This window comes from Colletotrichum karsti, assembly GCF_011947395.1.
Source record: "Colletotrichum karsti strain CkLH20 chromosome Unknown Scaffold9, whole genome shotgun sequence".
In the NCBI taxonomy this organism is placed as follows: Eukaryota; Fungi; Ascomycota; class Sordariomycetes; order Glomerellales; family Glomerellaceae; genus Colletotrichum; species Colletotrichum karsti.
The window spans coordinates 258602-272630 of record NW_024065909.1 but is presented as its reverse complement, the minus strand read 5'-3'; the positions used below and the strand labels follow the sequence as shown (position 1 = coordinate 272630).

Below are 14029 nucleotides of genomic sequence, written 5' to 3'. Positions count from 1 at the left end.
CTAGTCCCTGAGACAATCTCCTTCAAAACGTTTCCAATCAGAATATCACTCAATGTCCTGAAAGATATAGCCAAGCCGCGAGGCTTTTCTTCCGACCAGAGGTGTTCGTAGCGTTGCTGCCTTTCATATTGTTCCTTATATTATCGTACTTCGACACCGGATAAGAGATCAAGTTCTTCGAGTGTTCAATCTTGCCCATCCACGTGGCCATATTGCGCACAATACTCTCATCTCCCAACTTGTCACCAGAGGCTTCCCAGAACATGGCGCCCCCTAGCTTCTTTTTCTTGATGTACTCCTGCTTGTAAAGGGCACTCTTCAGATCGTCGTAGGAGACAAGCTGCTGTGTGGCGTTGTCGTATGAATAGGTTGCTTTAACAACATTGTCCCAGATGACCCTCGATCCTGGTCGAGGAAGGTCTTTGTAAGACCAGATTCCGGCCTGGTCCAACGTGCCATTCGGCAAGCCGCGATAAGACTTCCCCATACCCTTGGTGCCATTGAAAGCCCGGCCGTAGAGGGGCATGCCCAAATTGATCTTCGTTGCTGGAATGCCGGCCTTGGTGTAGTCATTGACGGCCTGGTCGATGCTGGCTCTGGTGCTCAGAGGATTTTTCTTGCTGGTGTAGACGTTCGATTGGTGCCCGGTAGTGTTCTCCCAACTGCCGGCAAAGTCGAAGCCCATGAGGGACCAGAAGTCCAATGATTTGTCCATCCCCTTGAAGTCCATCTTGGCGTAGTTCTGAGGTCCGGCTGGCGCGGCAAATCCCAGAGTAAAGTGATACCCGTTGGCGTACTTGGCTGAGTACTGGTCAAGACCCTTGCGGAGTTCGGAGAGAAGCTTGACGGTGTTGTTACTTTTCTCGGTCGTGTTGGGATACTCGTAGTCAACATCGAGCCCATCAAATCCGTGGTCGGCGACCATTTTGACGGAGGAGGCCACAAAGTTGGCTCGCAGTTTGTCGTCGGCGATGACGGGCGTGAATTTCGGAGACCAGTTGTACCCTCCTATGGAGAGGATGACCTTCAACTGTCTGTTGGCCATCTTCTTCATGTACAACTGCTTGACCAAGCCGTAGGCATTGTGACCGGGCTCAGACGGATTATCCTTGGCGAAGGGCTTTCCCGTATCAGCCCATGGGTCTCCAGAGACACTGGCAGAGTCAGCAGCGGGCAGCTAGCGCGACACGATCCACAATCATAGCGACCTACACGGTTCCATTCGGCTGTATATCAGCGAAGGCGTAGAGCACATGGGTGATCTTGTCGATAGGAACGTTGTCTGGGTTGTAGCCAGCACCGTATATGCTCCAGTTTGTCACGTAGAGAACATTACGGTGCCGTCCGTTCACAGTTGTAGTGGCATTTCCGCGTCCGTTCGATGGTTTCCGTCCACTGGAGCCCGACGGCTTGCGTCCTTTCGGTGTCGTTGGATCTTTCCCTGCGCCCGGCTTGCATTCCTCAAAGGGAACAGCTAGACCGAGCGCCGCAAGCAAGAATACCAAAGTAATTGACAGCCTCATGGTAGCTGTGATCTCAGTGACGTAGTGGCAGAGAGACTGAGTAGGCCATCACGATTGCAACGACGCAGCGGCCAGCGGCTAAGCTCACCTAAATGCAAAGAAAATAAACATTGAACGCGGAGATCATCTTGATCAGCATCCTTGCAGCCAAGAAAGCGAAGCTCTGGAAGCTTTCAAAAGGACGCGAAGCTCTCCGACTTAAGCTTTTGTGACAAGGAACTGATAGCTCCTAGCCTCCCAAGGTTCCCAAGCGGGACATCTCCCGCCCCCTCTTGTCGATCCGGCATGCCGGCGTTCATAGATGAACTGCGCGAAATTTGGCCTATCCGGTTCAGAAGCGAAAACATTACACTTTACGGGCAACTTTGCTGGGAATCTCTTATCGACTTTCTCGCCGGGTAACTGGGATGCCCTTCCTCACAACAGCGAACGTGCCAATGCTCCTAAGCTTGTTCGAGATCCTGTATGGCGACAGACCACCGGTGGTGTGGATTTGTGTTCTTACCCCTCAAAGCTTGTTTCTCTCATACCCCTTGTTCCAACTGAATGGTAATTGCCATGCCAATGAAAATGCCATGTGGTATAGCGGCGCTTTTCGAATCGGCTGACGACACTCCCACGATATTCTGTTTCACGAGTCAGGAATCCCTCGGGTCTATGGCTTGGCTCATTTACGCTCCTCATTTGGTTCTGTGCTGCCATCTACACTTCGTCCCAAGAAATGGCCATGCATGTAGGCAGTTGTGCGCCCGCTGCCAATGTCAATTCCACAGGATTCGGGAATCACGCACAGGTGGCATGCAAATGTCTAAAATCTTCAGGCTTCTGGTCTTCAAACAGGTGAAAGACGTAGCTGCGGGGTCGGTGAATCCTCCCTCGGTTGGAAAGATTTGCCTTTTGCATATCAGACGACCGAGTTCTTCGCATAATCTAGACCGTAACTTAGCGCCGGCAGGCAGCATCGGTCAGGTTCCTACGGCAGTGATGACGACTGGACTTGTTGACGAACATATGAGCAATTGTGGAGGCGTTCTGATGCAGGATTGGTCATTGAAGAGACCGGACATTTGTATTTACTTTCTCGGGTAAGGGAAACGCGCTCCTGCAATTCAGGCAGTTGTGGCTGTCCGCAACAGTTTGAGTAATTCTCTAAGTTGCAGAACGAGATACTCACGAAACTAAGCTAGAAGGTTTAAATCTGTCCTGAAGGCGTTTGATTGTTGTTGAGCGCATTTGATCTTATTTATTGGAGGGAGTAATTAATTAGATGGTGATATTCACACAGATGTCTCCTAAAGTTGCCATTGCTTCATCGGGCTATACTCACGCAGACGGAAGGCCTTCCTTTATCACTTTTACTTTCTAACAGTAGCAAAAACGTCCTGATATAATGAAAGCGCTAGAGGAAGAATATGTGTACTTCAAGGGAGCCCTGCGCATTGCCGGCGAAGCCATTTGAATGTAAGCTGATGTTGATCATAGCTGAGGAAGTCAACAGCTGTTACATGTAGGTTGCGATAACTACTTTCGAAGAAGCTAGACGAAAGCGAAGACTTTTCTTTTGCTCATAGGCTAACCAAGCTATTCAAACAATGAGCACTTCTTTACAACTCTCTAGATCCAGCAATCTGATTTGACTTGGCATCGCCACCGCCGATAACTGTATCTGCCTCTGCCAACTTCGGACTTTCCTCATCTGAAGCTCCATGTCCGCTGACGGCCGGCTCGTAGCCATACTCAGCCATTTCAGGATGGCGTCTGTCCCACCACAGCATACCGAGCTGTACCAGGATAGTGGCGACAGTGAAAGAAGTCGTTAACGGGAAACCGACCGGATATCTCGGGGCATCGGCGACTCGGAATGCTCTTAGGGGAATGGTAGCGTGGCCGACGTAAACGATGGTGACCGTCATTGCCACAATAATGGAACGGGCTTCGGGCTCCTTGCGTAGAATCTCGGCCATCCATGCCATGAGCGAAGGGCTGCCAGCATTTGTTGCGTAAGTCAAGAAGTAGAAAGCTAGGATGACTTTGTGATCTGAAGGCCAACCGCATAATACCGCGAGACATATTCCATGAGCTGCGGCAGAAAAGACACTGATTTGCCAACGCCAGTGCTTCTTGTCGGAGAGCCAGTTGAGACCAACGTTGGTAACAATCTGCAGCGCGTAGCCTCCGATGGGCAGAATGTTGACTTGATACGTGTCGTAAACGCGGTTGCCCGCAGAATCCTTAATGCTTTCGAGGTAGAGCACGAAGTACGAGTTGGCGCGGTGAGCCCAGGCGCTGAAGGCAAATGAGAAGAGGTAAAAGTAGGTTATGGGGTGAACGATAAGCTTCCGTAGCTTGGCCTTGAGAACAGAGGGCGGGATGCGCTTGGATGTGTTGACGCCCGAGTTGCCCATACGCTCTCGCGCAAGTCGTTTCTCGTTGTCGGTCAAGTAGAGGGCGCGGGTGTTGGCAGGAGAATCCGGAACAGTGACGAAGGCAATCATACCCTGGCCAACGGTGACTGCACCAGAAATGATGAAAAGCCACTGCCATCCGCCCAGGCCGTGGACGCCGTTCATATTGCGGTATAGGGCGGCCTGAAGTGCTCCCAAAAACATGGCTCCGGCGACATCGCAAACCGTGAAGCAAGCGACGCGGACGGCCAACTCAGCAGGGGTATACCAGTTGAAAATGAGTGCGACAACAGAAGGCCAAAATGCCGACGAAAAGAGTCCGAGGAAGAATCGCAGGCCGAAGATCGTTTGTGCATTGGGTGCCATGTAAGTGCTGCAAACGGCGTGTTAGTTGAGCGGTTATGGTAAGCAGGCGACCTGAGAGACTCACAAGAGAACCAGAAGACCCCAACTCATCTCACAGAAGGGGAGAAACATCGACGGTCGGAACTGAGCGCCCTTTTAGCTGCTATACGGTTGCTGATGAAGTGCGATTGACTCACTCTTGTTTGAATCAACTGGCCGGGAACCAGACCAAGCGCATATCCGATAGAGAAAAACGTATTGAATTCCACCAACTCATTGCCGTACAGGCTCAAAGACTCCCTCATCCCCGAAACGTAGGCTTGTGTTGTTGCTGACTGGTCCATCTCCTTCATGATGCCTGCAAGAAACATCCATGCCAGTAGCATGACATCCAGCTTGAACACGAGGACATTGCGAGCGTTGCGGAAGTATGGAATGACCTTGGAGATGTGCTTGAAAATACCCTCCTGAGGAGGCCCATAGTTGATGGGCTGCTCCAGAGACTCTCCTTGAGTTGAAGTCGCTAAAGCGGCTTCGCCCATGATTGCTTGTTCGTCAACGTTGAAGGCGAGGAAATGTCATTGAAAGAAGCTAGTCGCTGAAAAGGCCAGGGGACGATCCGCATGTAAGATCAGTCACTACGAACAGTGGAAGGATGCGAAGAACGTCCCGGCGTTCTAGGATATATACGTAAGTCTTCGACCAAACGTAACATTATGCATCCGTACGATTCAGGTAAGTTGGGAACCGAGAAAAACCCTTCAAAATGGAGTGATGTTCAATGTCGCGATCTCGAAGATTGGCAGCACCATCCCGCGCTTACGCCCGATTGCATTCACTTTCCAAGGACGCCAAAGTCTGGGCGAAACCCACCGGGCCTTCACTCGCCTGGCCATTCAGTCCAGATCCCGTCGGCTAAAGGGCTCAGTCTCCAATGAGAACATTTAACGGTGAGAGCGAGCCACGCTCCGGGTCGCGGGGGAGCATCGGGGACGAGGAAAAACTGGAGCAAAGCCGGGTTTGGGTCCAGATAAGCCCTGCCGCCGGCGATTGCGTGACTGAGGGCCCAGACTGCGACATCTCAACCCGTTCCTCAGAGCATGCGGAATGACAGCTTTCTCCCCGCATTTAGTAATTTTTGTCGGGTTGTCGGCGATGGTGCGGTGGCTTTGGTAATGGAAAACAAGCCCGGAGCCCAAGTCTGTGTCATGGGACTGTCGGCATGCGACCGCGATGTCAAGAGTTGCTACAGTCGATCAAAGAAATACGTGGTTATATCTAGCAAAAGTCCCCTTGATAACATTAAAAACTGTTATCTTGCTCCCGCGATCTTGTTGATTGAGTAGGTTCTTGGCCTTCAGTAGCACACTTACATGCCAAGACTGCTCAGCTGCGGAGTTACGATAAGGCCGATTAGACGTCCAAAGCACCGATTTTGAATGCAGTCACAGGAGCTGGATGCTCGATGAGCCTGATTCGGAATACAGGGTAGGATATGAGCTCAACTCTGCAAGACGGCATGGTTTCTGAGATGTATCTGCGATCAAGATGAATCGGACAAACATCAGACAAGGCGTCAGTCAGCCCATCCATACGGCAGTATGTCGTCAGCTTAACGGTGATGTGCCATACTACTGCCGTTTTGCTGTACAGCTTGTATCCATCAACTACAGAATCAGACTTCCAGCCTTAAGGTATACGGACATGAAAGAGTGAAATTGAGGTACGGATTCACAGAGTTGTATGTCTCCAAACCTTACAATCACCTCTGTCGTCGTCAACCTCTGCGAAGAAAGATAGGAGCCCACCGCTCTCACCCAAAAAGGGGCTCGGGACCGGTTCCAAAGTAATACAACATTGACGCACTAAGCCTCGATGTTTGCTTCTCCTGGGAACGCTAGACGCGAACCACGCGCACGAGAAGAATCAGTGGCTGAGAACTGAGACATGGGACGGTTGTTGCATGAGCTGAGTACAGGGGTGCAGCGTGGCATTCACGCAAGTCTTCCCAATGCTCGCTACCATAGGAAAAAGCTAGAGATCAGCTTGAAAAGCATTTTTGAGTTTTAAATGTTTTAGTTCACTTGATTGCTGTTAGAAGCCGGCAACGACCGGATGTAGAGGATCATATAAGTCAAATGTACGTGGAGTGAAAGCTTTAGCTGTAGTCTTCGTGTCAGCTTCAAAGAGCAAGAAATTCTCGCCAAAGATCTCACTATTCTACCTGATTGGCTTAAACTCGACGAATCATTGACCGGCATTGTTTCTTTTTACTACTCACACTGAAAACCCGGAATCCCAACGCTGCCCACACGTCTGGGTTGCGTATCGCCTCTGAGACAGTGTCTCTCCCATCCCTTGGAAAACGTATGGAATCATGAGATTGTCTCGGGGAAACACGAAATGACAGGGGAGACATGCAGTAGCGCACGTGTTGTATAACGGGGAGAACGTACGCCACGAGGTCGTTCAAATACCTCTCTCACCCACACGTGGCATCCCTTATCACATTTAATCATTTTTTTCTCTCTGTCATACCCCGTTCTCGTGCTCCCCTAGGGCTTCATACCATCGACGTCCCCTCACGTCTGTAGAGTATCAGCAACTCCCATCAAGACGATCATAATTGGGGATTACCCAAAACGTTACCACAAACATGCCGAGCTCACGTGCAAATTGGCCGGGGGAAGTCACGGACTACTCATCACTTGAGAGCGGTCATCGGCAACAACTCTCGATATTGGAGGTCAAGCCAAACAATTCTGATAATCGACCATCGACGATAGATGTGGGAATCCCCATGTCCGCAGAAACGAGATCTTCGAGGAACTGGCGGGTGTGGTGGAGGAGATACTGGATCTTCGTGCTGGCCATGTCGATTCTCATCGTCGGTGGAATCATTGCCGGTGCTGTTGGAGGCATTACTGCCGCAGAGAAGGCAAATAAGAACGGCGATTGATTGGCTCTGGATCAAGGAGATGAATCACGACTGGTTGAGAAGCGGTTTCTACCACCTTGTTCGTAACCGACATTCACTAGACGTCACTTTCGTTGTACAGAACTACGCTGACCCTGACAGCCCAACGTCGACCTATATCTAAGGACATCCTCGCACCTCGGCCGCGGGCCTGAGCTTCGAATGAGAGGGGATGAGAAGGTCGATTTTACCGTGGCCTCGAGAGTTCACAACACCCGATGACACGAGAAACCCTTTAGACGCGTCATTGAGACTTGGTACGAGTTTTTCGCGTGTGGTGGAAGCAACAGAGGCAGCTTTAAAACCTGAAAGCGTTAGGTTGTTTGGTGTTGGGCTTGTCCAGGAGATGTGGGCTCCGGAGCACAACTGGAAAGCAGATGCTTACCAATCTGAGTCGAATGGCCTTGGACTGGCCATGAGTGGGAATGAAAAAGTTTGGTAACTTTCGGTGCCACTCTTGCAGTGTGTCTCATTGTCAAGAGGATGACTCTGACATGTACTGTCAAAACGAAGGAAAGATTGACAGGGTGGGAGACCAAATCGAACCCATCCCGGGGCAAGTCGACACAGAATTATTATCGTTGTCGCCGGTGTTGTGGTTCTTGTTGTCTTTCTGCTGTCGATATTGTTATTGTTGTACCTACTGTTGCTGTCCATGTTGTCGTCGACGTCGTGTTCGTAATATGTTCGTATCAGCCTTGTGTTGCGTGGTGGTGTAGACTTGCCCAGTGGCAGAACATGAACAGATGGGTAAGGTAGATAAAAGTTAGATCTAACTAAACATTCTTGTCTATTGAATTTCTACAAAGTAAGGGGCTTTAATTGAATGCAGAGGCTTTCAGTGAGACTTCTACTCAAGACTGTTTCAATCCGGTATTGAGAGCGTGAAAACCCATTATCTGTCGCGGAAGACCAGACCCGTCGTCATATGTGCTCCGCCAAGACAGCCTCAGAAATCCAGACAGTTTCCGCCCTCAGCTAAGAGGGCATTTGTGTGTGCTAGTACGTAAACCGAAAGTCCAATCGCTTGCTTCCTGAGTCGTCATTTTTGTCCAAATAGGCAACCTTTTCATCCGCTCGCATGGCCTCCCACTTCTCAGCCCGGACTCTGTTGCGCCACTTGTAGTAGATCCTGCCGCCCGCATAGAGTATAAGGTTCCAAGCTACGATACCAATAAGAACACTGTTGCCTCGGCGGTAGTGAGGTGAATCATCGGCCTTGTAAATGTTACTGCCGATAATATTGCTGACTTGGACCGTCATATTGTAAAGCGCAGCGGAAACCGTTCGCGATCTGACGGCGTTGGAGTTCCGCGAGACAAGATTTACCTGCATTGGATGTGCTAGACAGGCGTTTAGTATCGACGTCCACGCTGAAGCCTTCTGGCAGAAGTGTGAACTTACGCATTGGTTTCGTCAACATCAGTGTCATGACGAGCCAGACTACCCACTTTGACGTTTTGGTACTATCGACGACTCGAAGCCAGATGAGGAACGGAAGCATCCAGACCTGGGAGAAAGCAGCCCAGGCAAGGATGTTCTTCGTTCTTTCCGCAACCCACAGCAGCAACATCATCGAGATAGCTGATGATCCATGTTAACGCGTGGTCTCCAAGAAATTTGTGGCGAGACTTACTGCCTAGAACCTGCTGAGGAATGACAAGCAAGTTGGTATGGAAAGTGTCGAACCCGAGCCCTCGGAGTGAGAGTGTAAGGTATTGCTTTGGAGTAGTGGCCGGAACAAGAAATGTGAAGCCGATGAGATAGATGGGCCTGGGAATCGAGATTAGCAACGTGTTTCGACACTTCAAGTAGAAGAAGGGTACTCATACCATAGGTCGTAGTCGCACATACTCTTCCACAACAACTTGATAGTGATTCTCTGGCGATTGTGCATGGACCCCTTATTCGGATCATCACGAATGATTCTGTTGACCATAATCTCTTCCTCTCTGAACGAAGCGAGTCAGCCGTCAGGATAGAATTTCGAACGTTCAGTCCGGTCAAAGACATACCTGGGAGTATACCATCCTGCTTTACCCCTGAACCAGCTCGCGGTCTGAGTCGGACCTGCTGGCATCAAGAGAAACGAGAGAAAGCCGATGCACATGGTGAACAGCCCCTAACCGTTGTGAGTGTCTTTAACGGAGTCTTTGGTTCCTGAGCTTATACACACCTCGATCAGAAACAGCCATCTCCATCCTTCATATCCAAGGACGCCTCGCATGTGAAGAATACCAAAGGCCAGAATAGCGCACAAAATGTCTGCGAAAGTCATTGCCATCCAAAAGAATCCGAGGCGAATTGTCATCTCGGCATGCTTATAGAAGTATGACAGGTACAGGATGATCTGGTTTGTCACAAACATTAGCGACAGGTCTTTTGTACATGGCTTCCAGGGTCTCAGTTACATCGGGTATGAAGCCTCCTTGAAGCAGACCGAGTAGGCAACGGCAAATCAAGAAAGATGTGTAGCCGTTGAGCTTGAATTGGCAAACAGCCACGAGAGACCAAAGGACAAGCTGAGCGGGGATCCAGCGGTCAGGTCCAACCCACTTCGATATCAGCTGAGAGGGGAGCTCGGCACAGAGAAAGGACAATGAGAAGACGGTGTTGCCCATATTGTAATCTTGGATCATGGTCAGCTCCTCAATGAGTTTGTCAGAATCGATATTCGTTGTACGTACGATTCGTCGTCATTCCCAGGTCATTCAGGAAGTTGTCTGTCAAGGCCTGCGCGTGATGTCAATATTTCCTTCAAGCTCCGCACAACAGAGGAATTCCTACCTGGCTCAAGTTTGCCCGGTCAATTTCGAGGCCAATGAACATAATACCTATCATATGTTAAGCGCGAGATTGAGAAAGAAGGCAGAAAAGATGATGTTACAAGCCCATATCATGATTCTCCAGTCTGTCTTTCGCACAACTGCGTCCTCTTCGGCCCACGTCCATCTTGATGAAGGGTTGAAGCGGTGAATATTCTCCCTATCCAGAATCAGTACTTGATGAAGCAAATATTCATGCCACTGACCAGTCTTTACGCGGTTGATACTGGGCAGCTAATGCGGGATCATCGTAGACACTGGGCTATGAATTTTATGTTAGAAATGTGAATCCGTATCTATCGAATGGGTCTCTCACTTGGGTTCCAACAGCAGAGGGATCGTAATTCTGTCTCTTTTGAAACCAGAATCTTCTCTCAGGCCGAGGCTTTCCAAGCGGCTCAACAGTTGCGGAAGTGACTGATTCTTTAGGTCCGGCTTTGTTGACCGAATCCGACGAGTCGGATGGTGTCCCAATAGGAAGCTCGCCAGGTTTTACCGCAGACATCGTCGTGAAGATGATGGGCAAACAGGAATGCCGAATTCTGTAGAAAGAACTTGGTTGCAGCGGTATGGATGTGTTACATCTTTTTATTCGATACACGGGACTCTGCCCAGGCACCAAGGGTACCCAATTTCTGTTCACAGATCGTCGCATTACTACATGTGAACCCGTAAGATAATGGCTGAGGTGCCAGTTTACACCAAGAAGCATCTGTTAAGGCGACTGCCGTCAGACAGAACAACGAAGATATCAATACCATCATCGGCTGTATGTCTTGCATCATCGCGGGGGTCGGAAGTGCCAGACCCTTTTCAGCCCTCGGCTCGACAGCCGCGACAAGGAGCTTCTGCAGGAATGCATGTCAGTTCTTCCACATTGGTTGCTTGAAGTGAGCTCCAATGGCTAGACCAACGTGGCAAGGATCTAGATGAATACCCAACATCTTCACATTGTCATATGTACCAAAGGCTGATGGCGGTGTTAGTTGAAACCGCCTTCTTGATACCGCAACTTAATAGTTTCTGACAGGATTAGTTGAAGATCTAGATGCGGAACTTCTTAGAGCTTCAGTCAACCATCAAAATTGTTCATTTATATGACAAAGAACCACGTTAGTGTTGTTGAGCTTTGTCTAGCCTGAGAGTTAGTGCGTCAAAGACCTGGCCGCCTCGAGCCCTTGCGAATCTCATGTCACCGCATTTTAGGCACAAAAACGACATCCATAGCCAAGAGAAACTGCGAATCCATATCCAGTATTTCCGCGGAGCAACTAGGGGACGTTCAGGTACAGGAAGTTCTTCGGACGAACAAGTCGCCGGTAATACCTCTTTAGAAGCTGTCGTGTTATTGGTCGGCCGGTTGGAATTGCTACAGAAACATACTTCTCCGCTCTCGGTGACGGGTTGTGGGCATCTCTCTGTTGCGATACTGGGGCCGGAGCACGCCATCGGAACTCGCGCCGGTACACCGGCCATTCAAACGGCAGCCAACATCCGGCGAGCCGGTCTTCGGATCGGCTCGCGGGGGCTTAGTCAGTTCAGAGGGTTTCACAGTTTCACATCTCGAGGTTGGAAAATAACGTCCCATCTTTGACTTTTGAGTAAACTTTCGAGTCAATTGAGCTTGGGTTAAAGTCAATTGAGTCAGGTTTGCCAAAATGCTCCCCAAGTCATCCGCTTTGGCCTTGATCGGCTTGCTGCTATCAGGCAATGTTTCCGCCGCAGCCAGTGATGCCCAGGCTCCCCTCGCCGGGCCACACCGGGATGCGCTGTCGTCATCTTCCCGACCGAACATCGTCTTCGTTCTCACCGACGACCAGGACCTTCACATGAACTCTTTGGACTACATCCCTCTCATTCAGAAGCGCCTTGCTGAGCAGGGCACACTGTACAAGAAGCACTTCTGTACGACGGCAGTTTGCTGCCCCTCTCGAGCTAGTCTGTGGACTGGTAAACTGGCTCACAATACGAATGTGACTGATCTCAACCCGCCATACGGTATGAAAGTCTTTTGAATCAACTGGGCCCACCAGATCGGACGACTAGATAAACCTCCCACACTGATGAGCAAATTACTGACGAGATTTTCAGGCGGGTTCCCGATTTTTGTCAAGAATGGCCACAACGAGAATTACTTGCCGATCTGGTTGCAGAATGCCGGTTACAACACTTTCTACACCGGAAAGATGTTCAATGCCCACACGATCTGGAATTATGACAGTCCTCACTTGAAGGGTTGGAACGGATCTGTATGATGCCTCCCACCTCCCCCATACATGCATGCAAAACAACCACCGCAACCACAAACATCATCTTGTTTAAGTGTATCTAACTCGGTCAGGACTTTCTTCTTGATCCTAATACCTACGATTATCTAAACGCGACGTTCCAGAGGAACACCGACAAGCCGATTAATCATCTCGGAGAGTACTCTACCGATTTGGTTGCCAAGAAAGCGTACGGATTTCTTGACGATGCCGTCGAAGCTGGCAAGCCATTCTTCCTAGGTATTGCGCCGATTGCGCCTCACAGCAACGTGAACTCTAGTATTCTGTTGCCTGTCAAAGGTCCGGAGGACAACGTTCCAGTCTCAGATGACAAGTTTCGCACGAACTTCCCCATAGCGGCCAAGAGACACGAGAAGCTCTTTTCCGACGCCAAGGTTCCTCGCACGGAGAACTTCAATCCTGATAAGCCATCTGGGGCAGACTGGATCCGTCGGCAACCCAAGCTGACGGACGAGAACGTGGAGTACAACGATGAGCACTACCGCAGCCGCCTTCGTTCGCTTCAAGCTGTTGATGAGCTCGTCGATGGACTAGTTGACAGACTGGAAAAGCACGGTCTCCTCGACAACACTTATATCTTCTACACTACCGACAACGGATACCATATCAGCCAGCACCGCTTGCAGCCCGGAAAGGAATGTGGATATGAGACGGACATCAATATTCCGCTCATCGTTCGTGGCCCAAGCGTTCCTAAGGGGGTTGTCACAGAGGCCGTCACTGCCCATGTTGATCTTGTGCCAACGATCCTTTCACTTGTCGGCGCGCCTCTGCGAGCCGACTTCGACGGCGCCCCCATTCCGTTGTCTACCAAAGAACTCGCCGAGTCGCCTCTCACCCGCGAACATGTCAACGTCGAGTACTGGGGCTGGGCCATCACCGAGAGCAAGTTCGGATTCAACGGCGACGACACCAAGCGAATCTTCAACAACACTTACAAGGCACTGCGAGTTGTCGGAGAAGATTATAACTTGTACTACTCCGTGTGGTGTACCAACGAACATGAGCTTTACGATATGACTGTAAGTTCCGCCCAGTTCTACTTGGTGGTCAGCGCATACTAACACTCAACCTTTCAGACGGACCCTGGCCAGCTGCACAACCTCTTGCATAATGATGAGGCCGCTCTGGCAGCACGAACTACAGTTCTTGGTCACTCTCTCGATAAGCTCATTCCAAGACTCGATTCGTTATTGTTCGTTCTCAAGTCATGCAAGGGCTCAACTTGCTCTCAGCCGTGGAAGGCTCTTCATCCCCAAGGGAACGTGGGCAGTTTGAAGGAGGCGCTTTCATCTCGTTTTGATGAGTTTTACATCCAACAGGCGCGTGTTGAATATTCGCGCTGTGAGTTAGGGCAAATCATTGATGCCGAGGGGCCTCAATTCGAACACGAGGGCAACGTCTACTGGGAAGGGTCCAAGTGGAGCGATTGGACTTGAGTGACATTATTCAGCATGTTGGGTAATCAATAAGAGAACTGCGGTTCTTGTGATAAAAGACAAGGCATTATGTCAGTATGATTAGGCACAATTTCAGTTCCTCCCGCTCAGCAATCGACACAGCATTCGACTCCCCGAATCTAACCAACTATGAACAAGCACGGAACAAATCTCATAAACTTTCCGTGTTTTCCGCGGGGGTTCCGATGCTAGCGCTGTTGGCGAAG

General features: G+C 50.1%; 4 protein-coding genes across 4 annotated transcripts; 1 reads left to right on the top strand and 3 right to left on the bottom strand.

Moving 5' to 3' along the window:
• Positions 1 to 49: 49 nt before the first annotated feature.
• Positions 50 to 1523, bottom strand: CkaCkLH20_03625 (chitinase 1; the record flags this gene model as incomplete). Its single annotated transcript, XM_038886344.1, has 2 exons — positions 50 to 1154; positions 1213 to 1523. The coding sequence occupies 2 exons, from the start codon at positions 1521 to 1523 to the stop codon at positions 50 to 52; spliced, it is 1416 nt and encodes a 471-aa protein (XP_038748186.1).
• Positions 1524 to 3127: 1604 nt separating this feature from the next.
• CkaCkLH20_03624 (pantothenate transporter fen2) lies at positions 3128 to 4815 on the bottom strand (the record flags this gene model as incomplete). Its single annotated transcript, XM_038886343.1, has 3 exons — positions 3128 to 4301; positions 4359 to 4417; positions 4471 to 4815. The coding sequence occupies 3 exons, from the start codon at positions 4813 to 4815 to the stop codon at positions 3128 to 3130; spliced, it is 1578 nt and encodes a 525-aa protein (XP_038748185.1).
• A 3434-nt stretch (positions 4816 to 8249) lies between these two features.
• CkaCkLH20_03623 (phthalate transporter) lies at positions 8250 to 10580 on the bottom strand (the record flags this gene model as incomplete). The annotated part of the gene is made up of 12 exons (XM_038886342.1): positions 8250 to 8593; positions 8655 to 8834; positions 8887 to 9023; positions 9083 to 9202; positions 9266 to 9372; positions 9427 to 9600; positions 9662 to 9879; positions 9938 to 9983; positions 10038 to 10084; positions 10138 to 10235; positions 10282 to 10337; positions 10392 to 10580. The coding sequence occupies 12 exons, from the start codon at positions 10578 to 10580 to the stop codon at positions 8250 to 8252; spliced, it is 1716 nt and encodes a 571-aa protein (XP_038748184.1).
• Positions 10581 to 11733: 1153 nt separating this feature from the next.
• Positions 11734 to 13802, top strand: CkaCkLH20_03622 (sulfatase; the record flags this gene model as incomplete). The annotated part of the gene is made up of 4 exons (XM_038886341.1): positions 11734 to 12073; positions 12167 to 12324; positions 12417 to 13385; positions 13443 to 13802. 4 exons carry the CDS (start codon positions 11734 to 11736, stop codon positions 13800 to 13802), a joined length of 1827 nt encoding a protein of 608 aa, XP_038748183.1.
• Positions 13803 to 14029: the final 227 nt, after the last annotated feature.